Source organism: Rousettus aegyptiacus, unplaced genomic scaffold (assembly GCF_014176215.1).
Source record: "Rousettus aegyptiacus isolate mRouAeg1 unplaced genomic scaffold, mRouAeg1.p scaffold_m13_p_13, whole genome shotgun sequence".
Lineage (NCBI taxonomy): Eukaryota > Metazoa > Chordata > Mammalia > Chiroptera > Pteropodidae > Rousettus > Rousettus aegyptiacus.
In genome coordinates, this window is record NW_023416288.1 from 523848 (window position 1) to 546397 (window position 22550).

Below are 22550 nucleotides of genomic sequence, written 5' to 3' on the forward strand. Positions count from 1 at the left end.
ATAGCACATATCAAACCAATCCTCCTGCTGATAACAAGTGCAAACTATGAACAAAATGTTCTTGATTTTCCCCTAAAGATACTGGAGAATAACCAGAAGCAGGCAGAAGGTAGAGGAGAGTTGATAAGAAGATCAGCACTGGGTGAAATTCCTATTTTTAACAACTTTTCACTTGAGAGGAGAATCTAAGTGGCAACTTGGGCAGAAGCTGAGTTTTATTTACTGGTTAAGGACTCAGAGGGCAGAGTTTAGAGCAACTACAATAACTAAAATATGAGGGAAGGAAACCCCAGAAAAGAGACAGGCACAAAGGAAAGGGCCCTCAAATATACGTGGCCCAATCTCCGGTTAACCAGTGAACTAAACATGTACGGGACAGATTTCAGGCAGACCAGGTAAAACTAAAACTGAGTAGAGATCTCAGCTGCAGCCCCTGACAAAGATGACAAGAGTTTGGGAGTTGGAGATAGCCAGGTTAACTGCCTACTAAAAAAAAATTCACTGTTTTTCAGAGTTATGTAACAGAATCCAGAGTCTTTACAATGTACCATTCATAATGACCATAATACAATCCAGGACCACTGGACATGTTAAGAAAAAAGGAAAATGTGACCCACATACAATGCAACTAAAGACTTTGCTTTTAGCTATCATCAACTGATGGTATTATCTATTCCATACAGCTTTCTGCTGATAAATTATATTCTCCAAACTTTTTCTTAAGACAAGTATAACCTTTAAATTCCAATCAAATGACTATCTAGTTTATATATTTCTAATACTTTGAGATAGTTTATTTTCCTTTTTAAATTTATGCTATTCCAAATTTGAGAATTACTTAATCTGAAATTATTCTTTAGTTATTATATGCAAAAGCCTATTTTTAATTTAACACCATTAGTTACATATTTCAAGAAATTGCCATGTTAAATATTTATCAACAAATAAGACCCAGCAAAAGGACACAATGAAAATCGACATAGGAAGACAGCAGATTAAAGACTCCTTTGTATTGTTTCTCCAAAAGTATATGCTAAACATTTAGTAGATATCACTAAAACAGATGAAAGGGTAATGATCTTTTAAATGCCTTAATATTGTACTACAATGTGGGGAAAAGATACGTCCAGACCTGTAAGAGCAATAATAAAGAATAATAAGAATACACACAAGAGGCAGTCAAAAAAATTCGGACCATCTTGATATCCACTCAGAACAACCAGTACAAGAATATTTAAGAAATGTTTATTTTCACATCTTCATTTCCCACTGTAATACATTTAAGTTGCCACTTAATATCTGAATTTCGTAAATATACCTCCTTAATTTGGTGAATTATAAACTCTAGACTATAGACCTCAATGGTACCTTAAAAATCTAAACATAAATTCTACCTCTAAACTGCAAGAATTTGGAGATTAAATAAAACAAGTGAGAGACCACTTTATTTACATGAGTTGAGTTTATACATATTTTAATCTTATTCTAATGAATGACTCTTGATTCCAATATGAAAACTACGTTTAAAATAACTTGATCACCTTGCTTTGAAAATAGCTATTCACATACATACTCCAGCTCTGTCCATGTAATAAGTAAATCCAACTTTAATATAGCAGAAATAAAAGCTACTTAACATAAATTCAGTGAAGTTTAACTTTTCACAAACAGCATGGGAAAATACACTGAAAAAAATTTTCCAGAACACAAGTAGCTTTTTTTCAATATTAATGTACTGAAATAAAATATTAAATTTATTTAAAATATAGATGAGAGTATTCCATTCTGTTCAACCCTACTAAATACCTTCCAAAAGTTTCATAATTCAGTCCTAGAAATTCTTGGAGCTGTGAGCATATCCTGTTCAGGAATGTGACCTTTACAAAAACTCCCAGGAAATTTGAGAAAAAAATAAATATAATCTTCTAATTTAAAAGTTGATTGATTTGCCAAATGAAGCAGCCAGATTTGCTTCTCTAAAAGCTTCTGATAAGGTCTGCAAGGGAAGAAATTTAAAATTAAAAATCAAGTATTTGTGAGTCAAAAAATAATTTCAGGTGGCAATCAATTGTGTTATGTTATTAATACTTACCGGATGCGCATGACAGACTCTAGCTATATCTTCACAGGACGCTCCATATTCCAATGCAAGAGCAGCTTCATTTACCATTTCACCAGCACCCTTTAAAATAATAAACCAAGAAGTAATTTTGTTTCCATGGCAAAAACAAATACACATTAATGGTACAGATTAGTTTTAAGAGCAGTTAACTAACTGACTCTAGTCAGAAGAAGCTTAACAGAAAAGGTGGCAGAGAAGTTGAGCTTGGGCTCTGCAGCCGGATGGCCTGGATTCAAATCCTACCATGTACTACACTTCAACCACTCACAGACTATGTCCTTCATTCCATTTATTCGCCTCAAAAATGGGTACAGCAATACTGATCTCACGGAGTTATGAAAATTAGTTAGTGAATGCATTTAGGACTAATTACAGAGTAAGTACTCAAATGTTACCATTTTTGTTACATCACACGCCTAAAATGAGGGCACACTTCAGATTCGATGGTAGAAAAGGCTTCTTTTAAAAGGTAACATGAGCTGAGACCTGAATAATAAAGGAGGCACTCATGCAGAGATCTGGAGGCAGAGCATTCTAAGCAAATAGTACTACTACTACAAGCACAAGGGCTTCAAAGTGAGAAAAGGTTTAACCTGTTATGATATTGGAAAAAAGACCATAGGCAGGAAATTAATAAGCAAAAGGGAATAGTGGAAAGTGATGAGGTCAGAAAGATAGGCAGGGCCAGATTTAGAGGGCCCCTCTATATAAATTTGCAGTTGAAAAGAACCATTGGAGAGTTTTAAGCAGGCACATGGTACACATTTTAAAGGGTTAATAATAGTTGCAGTATGTAAATTAGATGACATGGTGGGCAAGACTGACTGACTGACAGTGTTGCTGGTACCCTGCTAGAAATGATGCACAAAGAGGCCATATTCACACTTTACTGGAAAATAATAACCTCAGAATGTAAATATCAGGTGACTTTAATCTTCTCAAGAGCAATGCCTTCCAGAAATCCTAACAGGGTTTCTATTTTTACAATACTCACTGGTCCTAGAATATGTGCTCCCAATACTCTGTCCGTTGATTTCTGCCCAAGAATTTTCACCATGCCATCTGTGTCAGCATTTGTCTTAGCTCTGCTGTTAGCAGCAAATGGGAATTTCCCAACTTTGTACTCAATACCCTGAGAGACAGAAAATGAAAATCTACATAAACTGAAAAGCTACAATCTTAATGACAAAATCGTCTGCCATTTGTTCAGAAAATAAATCTCAAGAATGTAATTCTTCACGGAACATATAGAAGACTATAAGGCTTGTTACTGAAATATATTTTGCATACAAACACAAGCAAATGCAAATTTTAGTCTATCTTTACGTATTTCAAAGCCCAAAAGAAAAACTCTGGAATTGCCAGTTTTTGAATACAGGCAAGTGAATGATCTCCTTTATAATACCACAAAGGAAAAATATATAAAACTAAACTATAAGGTTCTATATAGTTATTAAAATGCATTAATGCAATAATAAAATGATTCTCAACCACTAGGGTCATTAATTCAATTCACACATTGAAGTGAACTCATTCAGCATTACCTCATCTTTCAACTGCTCTTCTGATTTGCCAACCCAAGCAACTTCAGGGTGTGTGTAAATCACTGATGGTACACAATTGTAGTCAATGTGCACAGCACCACCAGCCATTCCTTCAACACAGATAATGCCTTCATCCTCTGCTTTGTGAGCCAGCATTGGACCAGCGACCACATCACCAATAGCATAGATACTACCACAGAAATTAAAAAAAAAAAAAACCAGAGACCTTCTGAAATCACAGATCCTCCTTTTGATTATGCCATGTGAACAAAATTATGTTTCTAATTATTATGTTACCAAAAGTATGAAATACAGCTCTTCAAATATCTGAGTGTGTTCTAATCTTTGGATAATGAAAAAAATCCATTAATTATTGTTGTTTTTACATATAAATTTACCATTCTCTAAAACCAATGCATTTTTAAGTATGACAAAAGTCTCATTTTGAAAATAGTTTGACATAAACTTTAAAATTATTGAAAATGCAACTTACTTTGGAATTTTAGTTTGAAATCTGGTATTGACTGGAATTCTACCTTTAGGATCTAATTCAATGCCAAGCTCTTCTAGTCCCAAATTCTGAGTAAAAGGTCGTCGGCCAATGCAAACCAAAAGTACATCACAAGTGATAACTTCAGCTTTACCACCAGAAGCAGCTTCAATACTAGACAATGAACAGTGTACAACTATTAAACATATCTACAAAAATAGCTGATAGACTTGGAAATTTAAGATCAGACATTTCTCAAATGTTTATGACATTCTAACAGTGTTAAGTTTATTTTACTATAAGATGAACATAGGGGTCAGGCAATGAAAAAATGTACATACTCTCTACAGGCCTATCATTAAAGTCTCACAAAAACAGGCAGTATAACACAGATTAAGAACAGGTCTTATAGTCAGAAAGACCCAAGTTCAAGTTATTTCATTAAGTTATAAAAGTGCTTAACAGAGTACCACCACATAGTAAGCAATGTAATTAATATTATTGATACCCCCATATATCTGTCTAAAAGTACTGAATTCATTTTACTGAATGTTGAGTTTACATTTTTTTGAATGTATACAATGAAAAGTACATTTCAATGAGAAAGCTCGATTAATTTTTCTAGCATCAACTTCATCGAGAATTTCAACAGGCTGATTTGATAAGCATTACTGAGTTATATTCGGCAATAAATGATCTTAAATTATTAAATATCTAATCCTGAAAAATTAAAGTTTTTTCTTAAAGAAAAATAGACAAGGATATTATATCAAATACAAATGTAGCATACTTACGAAACATCAATTTTCCCATCTGACTTCTTGGTAGCTCCAGTAACTTTTGTATTCAATTTAAATTTAAATCCTTGTTTTTGAAGGATGCGTTGAAAGTTTTTAGATATCTCCATATCAATTCCAACTCCACCAACATGACCCAAAAACTCAACTGCTGTGACATCTGCACCAAGTCTTTGCCAAACTGAACCCTGCAAATAATTTTTTTTAAATAATAAAAATAAAGGTTTCTATACCAAATGCTTACTGAATTATATCAATTTATTATAGGATATTTTCTTTTGTAAATATGTTCCTATTAGAAGCTCTGAGATTTAAATTAACACCATGGCAAATATGTATAACTTCATATATTTACTCATTCATTCAACATTTATTGAGCAACTACTATATGCTAGGCACCAATTTAGATGCTGGGTATACATCTGTGACCAAAATACTGCCCTCAGGAAACTTAAATGCTGGTAGAGGAGAAAGACAAATAATTGAAGAGGATAGTAAAAGTACTACGAGAAAAACAAAGCAGGAAGTAGAACCAGGAGTACTGAAAGGAAAAGAATTGCAATTTTAAATATCATGGTTGAGGAAAGGCCTGAGAGTGACATTTGCACAAAGACGGGAAGAGAGGAACAAGTGAAAAGAAAGGTCCTAAAGGGGAAGAAGTAGCTTCCTATTGCTACTAATTACTATTGGTAAAATATTAAATTGACTTGTTTTATTTTCTCAACAGAGAAATATTTACTTTTTTCATTCAAATTATAATTGAGACTGAATGCTGATTTTAACGTTTTAACAATTATAACTTCTGAATATTTACATTTGAAGCAGGCAAGAGAACGTAAGTAACAAGCGTATACAAAAAATTAATTTTAAATGGATCTAGACCTAAATGTCAAACACAAAATGACAAAATTTCTAGAAAAAAATACAGGAGAGAATCTTTGTGACCCAGAATGATGCAAAGGTTTCTTAGCTACATTAAAGGGAAAAAATGTATATAAATTAATCTTCATCAAAATCAAAAACTTCTCTTCAAATCAGTATTAAGAACACAATATTAAGAATGACATCAGCATCATGGAGTGAGAAGACCCCTTGGTTTTCCCCTTAAAATTACACTTTGGACAACTATAATTCAACAAAGGATTCCCTGCTGAACACACAAACATGTCTGAGAGATCTGAATGTAGGTGTATTGCAATGAGCATGGGAGGCAGGATGGGGGGATGGACAGAAAAGGGGGCCACAGAAACAGTCTAGCGCCTGATGCAGCCTCAGCTAACAGGGTAGTGGGGAAGGAGTCAGCTACAACCCTAACACGGCAGCCAGGAGAGCCAGAGGGGCAGAAGCAACATTCTGGCTTGATTGGCCGGCACCTACTACAGTTAAACCTGGTGACGAGGGGGGAAATGTAGCACAATTGTGTGGCAGCAGAGTGGACCAGCCATTACTATCAAAGCAAAACCACAGACACACAAACTTACCTCCCCCGCCACACACATACACCCTCCCCCACCTATCACAGTAGAACCTGGTAGAGGTAGCAGCGACGCCTCAGATAAAACAGCATGGCTGACAGCCTCTGGTTACAAGGAGCCAGAAAGTCACAGGCCCAGAACCCCAACACCGGTCACATGCCATCATGGGAATGGTACCCGAACACCCAGGGAACTCAGATGCAGAGAGGACAACCACCTCTACAGGGAATAGCGGGCATTTCCCTAGAACCAAGCCACACCAAGCCACCAAGAAGATCCTGGAGGTGGGAGTAGTGCTGGTAGGAGAAAAGTAAAACTTGCACTATGGCACCACCTACTGGAGAACAAAAGAAATACCTCTACGTAATTGGCTGAATTAAGAGTGAAACACTATCTAAAAAAGAAGAGTCTACTACCTCAAATGCCCAGGCAGAAAAACAATCCATCGAGTACTTTGAAAAACCAAGGTAACAAGGCAGCTCATAAAGAAGATAAAATCTCCACAAGCAGGACTCAAAGATGTAGAAGTCTGTGATTTAAATGACAGAGAAATCAAGATTGCAGTTACGAAAAAACTCAATGAGATACAGAAAAAAAAACACACACACAAAGTAATTCAATGAGCTCAGGAATAAAATCAATGAACAAAAGGAGTACTTAACCCAAGAGACTGAAACTATAAAAAAGAATCAAAGAGAAAACTGGAGCTGAAGAACTCAATAAATGAGATGAAGAATGCATTAGAGCCTTAGAAGCAACGTAACAGATGGAAGAGAGAATGAGCTGGAAGACAGAAATCTAGAAATGACTCGGGGAAGGAGAGAGAGAAGTGAGTTAAAAAAAAAAAAAATGAAAGAACATTATGAGAACTAACTCCATTAGAAAGAGCAACATAAGAACAATGGGTACACCAGAGGAGAATAGTGAGCAAAGGAAACAGAGAGCCTATGCAAAGAAATAATTGATGAGCACTTCTCAAGTCTATAGAAAGAAATAGACCCTCAAATTCAAAATGATCTCAATGCAAAAGGACCTCCTCTAAGATGCATTATATCAAAACTATGAAAAATTAATGACAAAGAATTCTCAAGGCAGCCGGGTTGGGGCGGGGGGGGGGGGCGGGGCGGGGAAGACTGCAATCTACAAAGGCAATGGCATTAGATTATCATCAGATTTTTCGCCTGAAAATGTACAAGTCAGGAGAGTGGAATGAAATATTCAAATATGAGAAAAACATCAGGCAAGAATAATATATCCAGCATTTATCCTTTAGATATATAAAGGCTATCACAGACAAAAAGTTGAGGGAATTTACAAGACCTGCATTATAAAATGGTTAAAAGAACTCTTCTACCTAAAACAAAAAGACAAAAGTATACAAACTTTGAGTAGGTTAACAAACAGAAGCAGGTTACTACAACTCTATTTCAGAATAGGGTAGTAAATATGTAATTATTATATAAAGATTAAAGGAAAAAAACATTTTTTAAAAAAGACTGACTTCTGCAATCTGGAAATGAATGCACAACATAAAAAGGTATATCTGTGACAACAATCATGAAAAGAAGGACTCAACTTACACAGGTGAATGAAGATGCAATCAGAGAGGAAAAAACTACTGTATGTGTGAAACATTTTCCCCCCAAAAAACGTTAACTGTAATCACAAAACAAAAATCTAGAGCTGAGACATGTAACAAAAAAAAAAAAAAAATAGGAAAGTAAAAAACAAAAAATCACAGAAGACTGAAACTGAAATAGCAGACAGAAATACAAGGAAAAAAAATAATGGAAATACAGAGCAACTCGAAAACAAGAGATAAAATAGCTACAGTAAGTCCTCATATCGATAATCACCCTAAATGTAAATTTATTGAATTCTCCAATCAAAAAGCAGAGGAGCATTGGTGGTATTGCAGTGAGCAAAGCTGCCTCCTAAAAGGCACAGAATAGTGGGATGGATTTAAAAAGGTCTGTCAAGAGACTCACCTCAGCTACAAAGACAAACATAGGCTCAAAGTAAAGGGGTGGAAAGTGATCCTCCAAGCAAATGACATCCAGAGAAATGCAAGTGTAGCCATACTTTTATCAGACAAAACAAATTCCAAGATAAAAAAGATGAGACAGAAATCGACATGACACTTATCAGTATACATCATCTGATTTATGCAGTACTTTTTTTACATGAGTTTTTTAATATGCAGTAAATATTTCCCATTTACGTGTACTTTTGATACGCAGTTTTCATTTACACAGTCTCATTTTACACAGTTCTTTTTCATTTCCATTATTGGCAATAACTCTTTCTAAAAATATAGCTTAACTCAGCAACATACAAAGAACTAATACTAACACGATTATTAATGATCTTCCCATTCACTGGACGGCAAATAAAAAAGCAGGGGTGACTACTGATGTTTTTCGGGATTGGTTTTACAAATGTTTTACTATAAAAGCTGAAAATTATAAGACGGAAAAATGTCTTCCTTTCAAAATACTTTTACTTTTAAATAATGAACATGGTCATCCACACGATTTAGAACATTCAAATATAAAAGTTGTGTATTTGCCACCAAGTACAACTTCCTTGATCCAACCTTTAGATCAAGGCATTAGTTCCACCTTTAAATTAATCATATTAAATGAACTTTTAATAACATTTTCAATATACTTGAAGAAGCCTGAAATACACAATTTTAAACTGTATCAAGAATATTGCTTTAGCTTTGAATGATATAAAGCCATCAATTTTCAGTACTTGCCAGAAAGCAATATGGCCAGAAGTGGCTGTACCTGGGACTATCGTTCCAACAACTGAAGAGGGAGTAACTGGCATTAATTTATTAAATAAATTATAAGAAAAAGGCTCTGACAATTTGAATTTGGATATTAATAAATTACTCGTTGATCACTGATTAACTGATAATGAATTAATTCACTTAATATCTGAGGGCCGGCCATCCTGCCAAGGAATATGGATGGCAGTGTCCTTGAACCAGTTTCATTTACTGCAGAAAATATTTACAAAACTCTTCAAATGTCCACAAAACTGAAAACTGCAATTCTAGGTATTGATCCAAACATCCAATGAGCTTTAAAATTTCAAAAAGATTTTTTAAAATGTCAGCAGTGAATATTGAATAATTTATAAAAACTTAGTAAAAGATGAGGTTGGGAAAAGGTCATCCAAAATCATAAATAAACCAAAGTAGTACTACCAAATATTTTGAGGGATAAAGATAGTGACTTTGTACCAATTAAAATGAGAAGGCTGACTGCTTTGGATTATAGTACAGACAACACCAACAGTGAATAAAAGTTTTAGTTTTTCTAAATTTTCATTAGCATTTTTTTGTGAAAATGTGAAATAAATGTTTTCATGACTTATATTGGACTATTTCTTCAGTATTTCTTTTTCAAACTTGTGGATTGTTTACACGGTATTCTTCAGTGTGGAAAAAAAAAAAAACACTTGGAACAGATAATCTGCATATATTGAGGGATGGGTATATATAGAGCAATTAGTAACAAACCTAAAGAGGTAAAATGACAAAAATACAAGTATAGTGGAAACCTGAATATTTCACTGACATAAATGGTCAAATCGTCCAGTGTCAAAAAGGAAATACTGGCCATAAATGACATTAGACCAAAGGGACATAATTAAGAGTTATAAACCTTTTCATCCCAAAACAACAGACAACACATTCTTCTCAAGTACACATGGAACATTCTCAAGGGCAGACCATATGTTAGCAGCACAAAACTAATCACAATAAAATGAAAAAGAATGAACTCTTAACAAGCATATTTTCCTAACACAACAGTATGTAAATGGAAATTAACTACAAAAAGAAAGCTGGGAAAACCACGTGTGGGTATTAAACACACTACTGAACAACTACTGGGTCAAAGAAGAATTAAGAGATCAAAAGTGCATAGAGACAAATGAAAATGACAATACAACATACCAAAATTTGGAGGATATAGTTAAAGCAGTAGTAGGAGGGAATTTTATAGCATTACAGGCCTACCTCCATAAACAAGAAAAATCCCCAATAGTCTAGTCAAGAGTCCAAAGTCAGTATAAAGAAGGAAATAATAAAAATTAGAACAGAAATAAACAAAAAGACAACAGAAAAAAATTAATGATACAGAAAGCTGGTTCTTGGAAAATAAAATTGAGAAACTTCTGGCTAGACTTGCTAAGGAAAAAAGAGAAAAGACTCCAAAAAATAAAAACAGAAATTAAAGAGAAGTTCAATGGACACCACAGAAATACAAAGGATTATACAAGAACACTATGAAAGGCTATATGCCACCAAATTTGATAAGCTAGAAGAAATGAACAAATTCCTAGAAATATTTAACCTTCATAGGCTGAACCATAAAGAACTGGAAAACCTAAACAGACCAATCACTAGTGAGGAAACTGAAACAGTCGTCAAAAACCTCCCCAAAAAGCAAAAGTCCAGGACCAAATGGCTTCACTTGGGAATTCTACCAAACATTCAAAGATTTAATATCTATCCTCAAACTCCTCCAAAAAATTTTGAGAGAATACTTAATTCATTTTATGAAGCCAACATTACCCTAATACCAAAATTAGACAAGGACAAAACAAAAAATGAAAATCCTAGGCCAGTATCTCTGATAAACATGGATGCAAAAATCCTAAACAAAATACTAGCAAATCAAATACGACACATTAAAAGGATTATATGTTACGATCAAGTAACATTCACAAGTAACATTCACTCCAGGGATACAAGAATTGTTCAACATATGCAAATCGATGTGATACACCACATTAACAAAATACAAGATAAAAACCACACGACATCAATAGATGCATAAAAAACATTCTACAAGATACAACATCCATTTATGATTAAAACACTCAATATAATGGGTGCAGAAGGAAAGTACCTCAATATAATAAAGAGCATATATACCAAACCCTCAGCAAAATTATACTCAATGGTGAATTCGAGGGTCTAGCTCTTTCCACAGGTAAGCGGAAGGTATAAAATAGCATGGTATTCAAAGAACTGCAAATAGTTTGACATGTCTAATACGTAAGAGGAATTAAGATGAGGATGGAGAGGAAGGGAAGAACCAGATCATGTCAGTCATGGTTTTTATCTGAAATGCAATTAGCTCAAAATGAGAACTGCCTTCTGAAAGACTAAAGGGCCTGAAAGGTTGTCAAAAATGTTTTTAAATTAGTCCAGTTCTAGGGAACAGAAAGAATGGAATAAACTGAGACAGAGATTTCAAAATAAAAAAGAATGTTCTAATGATTAATGATTATATACATAGGTTGTCTTGAAAACTCTTGACTACTAGAAGTATTTAAGCAAAAGTCAATGTTGATGTGCCTGTGACATACAAAGAATCAAAGAGGGGACCGGTATGTACCTTCCAATCCCATGGAGGCAATAAGACACAGACATTACTTACCAATTCCACACCTATTACTCCTGCACCAATGACAACCATCTTTTCCGGAACTTTTTTTAAAGATAAAGCTCCTGTAGATGATACTACTGTATCTTCATCAATCTATAATAATAATATTTAAAAGATACAATCAAAATCATTTAGAAAAACCTATTGATTAATAAACTGTGATCTCACTCAGTACAATAACTAAAAATACTAAGTCATTTGTTTTAAAGTATCTATGACTTCTATCCATATACTCAATTTTATCAAGCCCCATAAAAAAAGAGTCACTTAAAATTTTTATTTAGCATTTCAAAACAAACTTCATGTTGAATTAAACTATACTGTAATGTAAAGTGTTCTATTTCTGGTCAAAATCACTGCAGAATAAAGATAGGCAACTTCCCAAAGATGAATGATGGTCAACATATAGTATTTCAGTCAGAAATATTTCATTCAAAGTTAATAAATAGCATGAATAAAGTAATTTATAAAATGTATTTCTGAAAGAAGATTTTTACAGTTGTCAATAGCATAAATACCATGATTCCAGGGAAAGGAGTAACTTCTGAACCTGTAGCTATAAGAATGTTCTTTGTATCGATAACTTGCGTACTGCCATCGGCTTTCTTGGCGGTGACCTGATTTTTGCCAGTTATCTTTCCATATCCATTTACGTGAACAACCTTTATAAAATATTTATAAATCACAAAGTTTAAAACTTTTTTTGATAAACAAACATGATTAATAGGAAAAAAAAAAACTATTCTATTAAACAATTTATCTAATACAAAATGCCCTTACTTAGTAATGCTATACATGGAGCAGCTAAAAATTTGTTATATATGTTAGGGAAATCAATTTCAGGTTAGCATACTGTTTTAAATTAAATAAATATCCCCCAGCAGCCAAGTCCTAATAGCATCACTCTGTCAGCATAAAGCTATGTTTAATATATATAAAATAAAGCAAAAATATGAACATTAAATACACCAACCTTATTTTGTTTGAATAAGTGGGCAATTCCACCTGTTAAAGCTTTTACTGCAGTACTCTTCTGCTCCATCATCTTCTCTAAATTCAAGCGAACTTCAGACACTATAATTTATTAAATAAATCTTTAGTGCTTAGCTCAATTCTTAAAACAATGTATGACATTTTTCACTAATCGAGGTCTGGAAAATGTCAACCTAATGCTTATAGAACTATTTATAAAGCAGTATAACTTTTCTAAATTTAATAACTGACATAATAATCCTATTGGCAAAAGCTCAATAACATCATATTACAATAACATAATCTATCAAACACAAACACTATAACAAAAATGAGTTTAATCAACTAGATTTTAATCACTCATCTACCTCAGAAGAGAACTCTGAAGCAACAACATAAGATGAAGAAGACCAACTCATAGAACTTTAAAGGAACGGAATCTTAGAAATCAGCTCAACCAACCAACATGTATCTTAGACATGAGAAAGCAAAGATCCTGAGAAATTTGATTTACCTAAGGTCACAGAGCTAGAACAGGCAGTTCTGCCTACAATACAGGTTTCCTGACTAATCCCATCTCTTCTTTCCTTAGTGGGTAAGGAAAGTGGGTTCTGATTCTATTTTTCATCTAATTTAATACAATATTTGCTTTACTGTATATACATCACCTTTAGACCCTCCAGATTGCCAACACTGCAACTTATTCTTTCAGATATCTACTGCTACAAAGAAACAAATGAATGTAAAAACAGGCTCCCAAGGTGTGTTTAAGTCCTTCCTAGAACAAACTAGCCTTCTGGATGTATCTGTCAACAATAGTTAAAGAGAAAGAATGAAAACAGACCCAAAAGAATGGCAAGAGACAAGACATACCAAATTAAAATGTTACGAAATGTCATCTTCCATCATGCCATATCCTTCCCTCTCTCCTCTGCTCTTTCCACTACCAATAACTTGGGTAGACCTTCGTTCCTTCACCATTATCTGCCCACGGCACCCAGGAATCCAATGCCCCCCACACTCTCAAGTGATTCCAGGTTTTAGAAGATGCCCACAAGCACGCACGCGCACACACACACATACATAGTAGACTTCACACGAAAGTTGACAAAAGAGCAGATGTCATGGTAGAAATCTGAATTAAACCTTCTTTGTTAAGTAAATCTCTCTAAATTTTTAAGATCTTTTTCTTACACTTCCCTCACTAAACATATATTGCACACTCATCAGGCACAAGTTGTCTTTAGCCATAAGAATTAAGTATGGCTGGTAATATTGCTAAATATGAACGTATACTTACTTTCAATTCCCCTAGATGCAAAATCTTTTCCATGGGCCATGTGGTAATAATGAGAGTTATTTAATAAAGCCTACAGGAAAGAAGACAAAATGTTCAAAGCAGACAATACACAATCAAAAACCACTTATGAAATGACATTCTGTACGTGGAATAGTGCATAGGACCACACCAATTCAGTTTCTGTTCTTACATAATTAATCTAAGACAAATAATAAATGACAAAAAAATGCTCAACAAACAAGAATGAAAAAGCTTTACTTCTTTAGAAGTGAAAAGATAAGTACACACTTCAGGGTGGCAGGTGAAAAAGGCAATCATGTTTACAAAATATATAAACTACCTAAAAGAATTTACCTATTATCTGTTTCATTGCTCAAGAAAGCTAAAGAGAAAAAAAGTAACATCAGAGTGTGGTTGAATGAAAATACTAGGCATTCTGAGACCAGAAAATTACTTCAGGAATGTATGGTAGACTAGTGACAACCCTCTAAATTTTACAAAGGAAAAGCATGTTTATCATCAATGGGTTGTTTATTTTGTAATAACTGTATCAGTTTAATATTCTAGTCTCAATACATCCTTCTAGTTGGTGACAAATGAAAAAAACTCTATACTGTACAAAATATATGCTCACCTTTGAAGGAATACAACCAACATTTAAGCATGTTCCACCTAGTGTTTCATTTTTCTCAACACAGACTGTCTATAACAAAAGAAAACATTATTTAACTGCACATAACCTGCAATATTTCAGTTCATTTAAATTCCAAATGTATCTCTTAGTTCTACAAAACAAGCTACTCAAGGTGTGTGTGTGTGTGTGTGTGTGTGTGTGTGTGTGTGTGTGAATGATATATAGTTCTTTGTAATTTATCATTTGAATAATACTAAACTCAGGCTAACCCAAAAGTGAATTATTCTAAGCGATATCTCCATTTGTTTAACATTACCAAATACATGCTTTTAGCTCTATTTCTGTATCTTCCAAGGTGTGATTAGAAGCCAATGAAAAAAATTGGCGGGGGGATGTGGACCTCGTTTTTCATTTCATGAGAATACTACAACTAAATGAACCCTCTCTTCATTAGTCTCAGGCCTAAATATAATTTACAGATTTAAGAAATTATTGACCATTATTATCTACCTGCAAGTATTTTGTGCATATGATCCAACACCTAGTCTTACCTTGAAGCCTAACTGGGCAGCTTTAATAGCAGCAACATATCCTCCGGGACCAGAACCTATCACTGTTACATCAGCATCAACTACAATAAAAGCAAATTGATATAAAACAGTTAAGCTGCTTAATATTGACCAAAAACAGTACAATTAAAAAAAGATATTTTGAACCTACACAAAAGTGAAAATAACCAGCATTTTCTAAACAGTACCACTTATTCCTAGGTACTTGGTGCTCTTTGATGTAACTGAATATGGCACAGATTTTTCTATTTCATTTTCCATTTGTTCATTATGGGATATGGAAATACAACTAAATTCTATATCTACTGACCTTGCTAAATTCTACATAATTTTATTTAATGATAACAGGCATTTCGTGACACTGGAATACACATCTGTATCAAGAAAAGAGCCTGAGCTATAGAATCTGACATAAATGGCTTCAAATCATAGCTCTGACACTTAATAGTTGTGTGACCAAGTGACTTTTTCCCTATAATATAGAAACAATAATACGGCCTTAAATAATTGATGTTAGGATTAAATAAGGTAATTTTGTGTAATACCTTGGTACTGTTAATAAAGACTGATTACCTCTTTCAAGTTCTTAACTTCTGAGACATCAGGGGGGAAAAATCAGCTTTACTATAACACATGACAAATATGTTTTGAAATTTATGTGAATATTGATAAATTTTGTATAGTTTAAAATAAGATAACCAGAACATTCCATTAACTATTCTGGAGATTTATCACATAAAGACAAAAAATTCAAAATTAACTCTGATCAGCAGCCTTAGCAACATAATTGCAAAACAAATGTACAAAATATATTCAGTTATTCCCATTCTCCTCAATCCAACTTCAAATAAAGCAACAATTACGAATTAGGAGAGTCTCCCTTCTCCTCCCCCTTCACTGTCCTTACCATCTCAATCATTCTACCATTTAGCAGTTTTTAACACACTTACACATATATTATTATTGTTTGAGTCTCATAACTTCTTATGAAGAAGGTAAGAATGGTATATATCTGACCATTAAGAAACACAAGGTTCAGAGAGATTAATGAACTTGCCCACGGTCATCTAGCAAGCAGACAATAGAGACAAAATTAAGTTTTTTGTCTCTACTTCCAGTGGTCTTTCCATTATTCAATACTATTCCTTCCTCAATTTCAACTATCATAAACTAAAATCCCCAAGAGCAATAATACAGCTTTATAATGACTAGCTAGCTATCTGACCTTAGGTGAGTAATTTAACCTACTTCATCTTCAGTTTCCTCATCTGCAAAATGAAGACCACAAAACATCTACTTCACAGGGTCATAATAAAGAATTATGTATGTAAACAGTTTAGTATAGTACCGAATATACATAAGTATTCATCACATGACAGCTATATTCTGACCTCTAAAGATGGCAATTTTATCATCCCCTTCCCAACAAAAGACACAACCCTAGGGGATGGAAGCGCACTAGTATCACTCAAAAAACTTTTGCTGTCCTTGAAAAGGATCAGAGAACCTGTGTTGGAAGACAACTAAGAAGTTATCCAACCCAATTATCCACAAAATCTAAGAATCCTTTCTACTTAATAAATGAAAGTACCGATTCTCCTTGGTAATATCATATGATAATTAGGATTATCAATATGTGAACAAAATATAGCTAGTCCAATACATGAAAAAAGTACCGCTTCAATTTTTACTGATCCATTTGTGCTTTTTGGCCACAGTGGTTGGCTCACTCATTCATGTTCACTATTAAATATGTAATAAAATGTATTTCTATTCTCAAACTTTGAACCAAATGACCTAAACAATATCCCTTAATTTGGTAGAGTTCAAATATTAAGCTCTACCACTGCTTAAATTCTTGAGCAAATTATTTAACCTCTTTGGCTTTGATGTAACATAAGGACAATAGTAACAGTTAATACCCATATCCCAGGGTTGTGAAGTTAAAGATAATGCACATCAAGACCCTAAGGATGCCAGGTGCATACTAGGAATTCAAATGTTTGTTTCTTCCCTTCTTAGATCCACCTCCTAACTTTAGTCTTGCAGCCTCCAATCTCATTTCCACCCTCTATAACTCCCTACATACTACTATTCCACTGTTACCCCCTGCTAAAACCCAACTCAGATCTTATTCTCCTACTCTCCATTGGTTTCCCTGTCTTTCTGGATAAAGTCCAATTTCCTAAAAACAGCACCAAATCTCTTCAGTAACTATTTTTCCAGCCTCGTCTCCACCACATCCTACTTGTCCACTAATACCATGCAGTTTAAACTTCAGCAATAGTGAATTACTCTTGCTTACACCCACAGAACTATGCTGGTCTACCTGTTCCATCTGCCTAGAAAAAATCCTGACAATATGCATTTTACATTACAGACACTAAACTCCTGGACTACCAATAAATGACACAGCCCTGGTTCTTACAGACTAGGAAGAAAAAAGAATTACAATAAAAACTCCAATTTGCAACCAGAATGATCTTTAAAATCAAATACAGTCATGTCATATCCCTGCTTAAAACATTTCAATAACTTTCAACTATCCTCAAAATAGAAGTGTTAGGATCTTTCATAATCTGGAGAAGTCAGCTCATCATCTTTTAACACATTTCAGCCACTCTTGCTCTTTTTAAGTTACTCAAATGCACTATGCTCCTTCCCACATAAAAGTAATCTAGCAGGCTGTTTCCTCTAACTGGAACACTTCCTCTCATATCCGCTACTACCACTCCACCTCTTTTCAGATATCAAAATCATTTCCTTATGAAAAATTCTGTGAATATTCTCAATCCATATGTAGATTTCATAGCTCCCTATGCTTAGCCTGTGGAGTCCTTATTACAATTATACTTAATTATCTGTTGAATGTCTGTCTTCCCCAAATGGACTATAAACTTTATAAAAGCTGCACCTCATCTGTCTTATTCACTTCTGTATCCCAACAACTAGCAGAGTAGATATTCCATACTTGTTGAAATAACAAATGAGTATTGAGTGCTTAACTGTGCCATTTTAAATGCTAAAGGTCGCAGTCCTTGCCAATAAATAAATACCTAAGATGAATATAAATATGTATGTAAAAATGCTTGTTACTTCATCCAAAGACTTGACACATTGTATCTACAGGGGTACAAAGGGATCTATAATTTACTCAATGCCAAGGAATCACTGAACTGTTTGATTCATAAGGGCTCAGTTACCCTCGTTCTATTAAAATTCTTGCTCCAGACTCCTTAGCAAATAGAAGGCACTAAATAATCTTTGTTTGAATGTTTCCAAGTATAGAATTAGCCATGGAAAGTCTTTAACTGCATGCTTTGGAAATGAAAATCTAATATTTCTCCTATGTGTGAGTTTATAACACATAATGTTCCCATTTAACAAAGAAGGCAAAGTATGTATGCCCATTATATCTCAATAAAACTGAAAGACAAAAAAAAAAAAAAAAAAAGGAGACAAAGGATATAATGGTCCGCTATCTAATTAGTATTTTTAAAAGGAATTCTTGACCTGTTCAAAGCTAAGATAAATCATGCATTGTTGGTTATTAGTGATGGAATCCTCCCCCTATTCTTTCTTCTTAGAAGAAAATCTCCAAAATGATAATAGTTTGACAACAGTTAAGGATACAGGATAAAATTATTTCACAGAATACAGGGAAACTGATAATCAGTTTCCCCCAGCTAATAGTGATTATACAATGACGTTTTAAAATGTGCCATGCAACTTGTAATCATATGTGTAATTCCATTAAATGTCAAAACAAGTGATTTCAAATAATCGACATCCTTGGTATTGGGAGGCCAACATACCTTACTATAAGTCCATTGACTTCCTGTTATAAATACTTGAAAAAAATAAAATGTATAAACTTCAAAAATATTTTAAAAAGTATAAAGAAGAAACTACCCATAATCCATAGCTTCCTTTTAGAACACATCTTTCTAGTCTTTAAAAAGTGCTTTTGACCCCATCAACATTTTCATTCAGGATGTGAAAAAAGTCATCTCACCATTCTAAACAATGTTAAGCAACCAAAACAACCAGACCAGCAAATAGAATTAACTTTTTAAATGTAAATATATAAAGTCACATTCCCCTGTTCAAAACCCTTCAGTGGTTTCCCATCATACTTGGAGTAAAATCCAAACTCCCTGGCCCAGCTTATATAACCCTTCGTGATCTGATCTCCACCTACCTCTCCGATTTTACATTGTATAAGTCTTTGCTCCAGCCATAACCAGTCTTTTTGCAATTCCTTAAACCACACAAGCAAATTCTTACCTCAGATCCTCCTCACCGCTGTTTCCCTCTGCCTGAAATAATCTTCTCACTCCTTCACTCAGGCCCTTGCTCAGACATCATCTTCTCAAAAGAGCTCTGACACCTTACCTAAAATAGTTTCTTTTCCTCTCAACTACCTGCTTTAATTTTCAGTCACTTCCCAAAATATTTATCTGCTACTTGTATATTGTCTTTTATGAAACCAGATTATAAGTTCAATAAAAACAGGACTTTGCCTTGTTCATCACTTAGAACACAACAGGTGCTCAATAAACATTTAGGTGAATAAATGCATGAACAATCGTGAGCAACAACTGTTTTACTAAGTACTTACTTGTTTGATCTGCATAAGTTCTCAGAGGCACCGCAGAAACTCCCTGTATGCCATGAGATATTCGACTGAAATGGCCTCTCTGGAAGAAAAGAGAAAATGTCCCTATTATATAAATACTTACTGAAGGTCAATGAAAACATGACTTTGGGCAAATGTATCAAGCACTGATCATTAACGTATCTTCCATTACCACCCAAAGGTTACATATAAATTTCTCCTCTTTGACAATAATTAAACTTTCAACTTCAGCTTGCCACACTATCTTTTTATTATGCATATTCGAACATCTCATGTTTAACCTAATAAAACATGTTATTCAACGGTGTTAATTTTGTTGAATTTTCAGAAAGTATGGCTAATTTTAGGTACCAGGTTATCATTTTAATATAATTGAAGTTCTTAAAGTACTTGAATAAGCATTTGAATATCCTACATTATGACAATCCTTTTACTTGTAATTAGTTTCCTAACTCAAATCTACCACATACAATCTATGCACATGTTCCTGAACCGTCAACTATGAACAGAAAATTAGACAAGGGAATTTAGGAAAACGCACTAAGTAATGTATTCATATTCAAGAGCTACTACAGTTATACAAACTGCATCACAATCTCCACAACAACCTCTAAATATCAATGACTATTTCCTAGAATAGTGAGGCACAAACAAACGGCAAATACCTCCTATTACAGCAGGCGAATGGGAGGCAACGACAAAACCTACATTGATTAGTAATGTTCTCTATTCCAAGACAATTCTTGCACCTGAGGTTGGAACAGTAGACCTTAGAGGGGAAAACTGAATGTCAATCCTGAATTTCAGTCCCAGCTTTGGCCCTCATTAAAAGTGTAATTTCAACTTTCGAGAACACAGTTTACTCATCTTCAAAACAAAGGAGTCTGACAGCTATATTATCTTTAGGGTCTCTATCAATGTAGTATTCAGCCACAGTCCCACATATATACAATCTGGCTGTAGTTGCTGCGCGGATGTCTTGACGGTAACCTACAATAATTAAAATAAGTCCCTAGGAGGAATGGCAATGAACACTAATTTAAAGCTGCAAACACTAATGTGATGAGGAAATCCTAGCGTTGGCTACCTGTTGGCGCTGACTAGGTCTGGGTCTTTCAAGCAGTGGCCCTCAGGTTACTTGCCCAGTGCACAAAGTTAGGTCACTCTGGGACCGGGATTAGGAAAGAGTATAAGGCATTAAGAGCCAGAGATCATACGGGGAAAGGGCAATTTCTACTTCCTTCTCCAAGACGGAAAGGTCTTTGTGTGACCGCATGCCCCATAGCCTTGATCTACAACTAGAGTGTTTGACTGCTGGCCGTCACATAACGGCGGACTTCTTCACAGCCCAGGCCTTTGTCTCCCGGCCGCGGCCTGAACTGAGCCGGTTCAGGGGCGAGTCTGCGAGTGGTCCTAGCCAGGCCGCCGGCCTCTCCCACTCATACCAATTAGGCCGCGTTAGCTGGCCTCCCTGAGACTCTGGCTCAGCACGACTTCATCTAGTCGGCCCTCACCTTGGCGAAGGAACAGTACACACGACTCCAGCTCTGCATTTTCGCGCTGTACTTTCCTCTCCGCCAACGTTTTCACCTCCCGCAAGAACCTCCGCCGCCTTCCAAGGTCTCCCCGCCCTGCGCATGCACAAGCGTAGCTTGCGTCATGGGTCGGAAGCCGAGCGATTGGCCAGCGCGGTCCGGATCCGGCGGAAAAGGAGTTCCTATCAGGCTCGGCGTCGTACATTGACGTAAAGAACGTAGTGCTTTGTGGCAGCGGGGGTTGAGGCAGCGTTTTAGGGAATGGTGAAAAACTCTCCGGAAATGTAATGCGATATTCTACTACTTGCAAGACGAAATGAAAAAAACGATACATGCTGCGGAAAATAAAGCTTTACAAGTTCTTGATTGTGTTAGGCCAAGGAATCTCAGTACTTTCCAGGCATTATCTCGAGCATCCTTACACCACCAATGTGAGGGATTATGCGTATTTGAGCTTCTTAGATGAGTTTAAACAGTACCCTCGAGATCTCCCAAGGAAAAGATGACTGCATCCTTGAGGTCTTAACTACTGCTTTATAACCTCTCCCCTGAAATCAAATGCCATGTAAGGGATGGGGCCACAGTCTGGAATCACCAGCGCTTTGCTCTAATTAAGGTAACTGGCAATATGTAGAAAACACACTATCTTCTACCTCCTCAGTTGGGAAACACCCCTCCCTTGTAGAGCAAATTAGAATGGGTGGAGTGGTAGATGAGATTGTAGGTTTTCATAAGAGACAACGAAAAATGCCACCAAGATTGAGCACAGAAATCTAAGGTGTCATTCTTGCTTTGCAATAACTATAATATGGATAAATGTGATTGTACATTTCTGGAAAGGTTACTGCCCAGGCACTGTGCTGAGCTCTGTGGATTTAAATACTAGTTCAAAATTACTTATCTATGCTCAGTTTTAGGGAAGATATGAATGATATTCAGTGTTTGTTAACGAGACTGCTAGTGGTCATCCAATATCCATTCTCCTTGTTCTTTCCCCTTCAC

At 35.0% G+C, this 22550-nt stretch overlaps 1 protein-coding gene across 2 annotated transcripts; it reads right to left on the minus strand.

Moving 5' to 3' along the window:
- Positions 1–1223: 1223 nt before the first annotated feature.
- DLD (dihydrolipoamide dehydrogenase) lies at positions 1224–21660 on the minus strand. 2 transcript variants are annotated; one of them, XM_016126838.2, is made up of 14 exons: positions 21528–21660; positions 19996–20074; positions 15357–15436; positions 14806–14874; positions 14172–14241; positions 12873–12973; positions 12418–12561; positions 11891–11992; positions 4951–5141; positions 4160–4330; positions 3667–3856; positions 3117–3254; positions 2093–2182; positions 1224–1996 (listed from the first exon to the last, which is right to left on the minus strand). In XM_016126838.2, the coding sequence occupies exons 1-14, from the start codon at positions 21564–21566 to the stop codon at positions 1931–1933; spliced, it is 1530 nt and encodes a 509-aa protein (XP_015982324.1). In that variant the 5' UTR covers positions 21567–21660; the 3' UTR covers positions 1224–1930. The 2 variants fall into 2 exon arrangements, with proteins under 2 accessions (XP_015982324.1, XP_036086165.1); XM_036230272.1 differs by lacking the exon at positions 4160–4330.
- Positions 21661–22550: the final 890 nt, after the last annotated feature.

Coding starts and splice junctions, on each gene's coding strand:
- DLD (XM_016126838.2), bottom strand. CDS start 21,566: ATGCAGAGCTGGAGTCGTGTGTACTGTTCCTTCGCCAAG. Junction 20,075..21,527: donor TGTACTGTTCCTTCGCCAAG/GTGAGGGCCGAC, acceptor CTTTTCTTCCAG/AGAGGCCATTTCAGTCGAAT. Junction 4,331..4,950: donor GATGGGAAAATTGATGTTTC/GTAAGTATGCTA, acceptor TTCATTGTCTAG/TATTGAAGCTGCTTCTGGTG.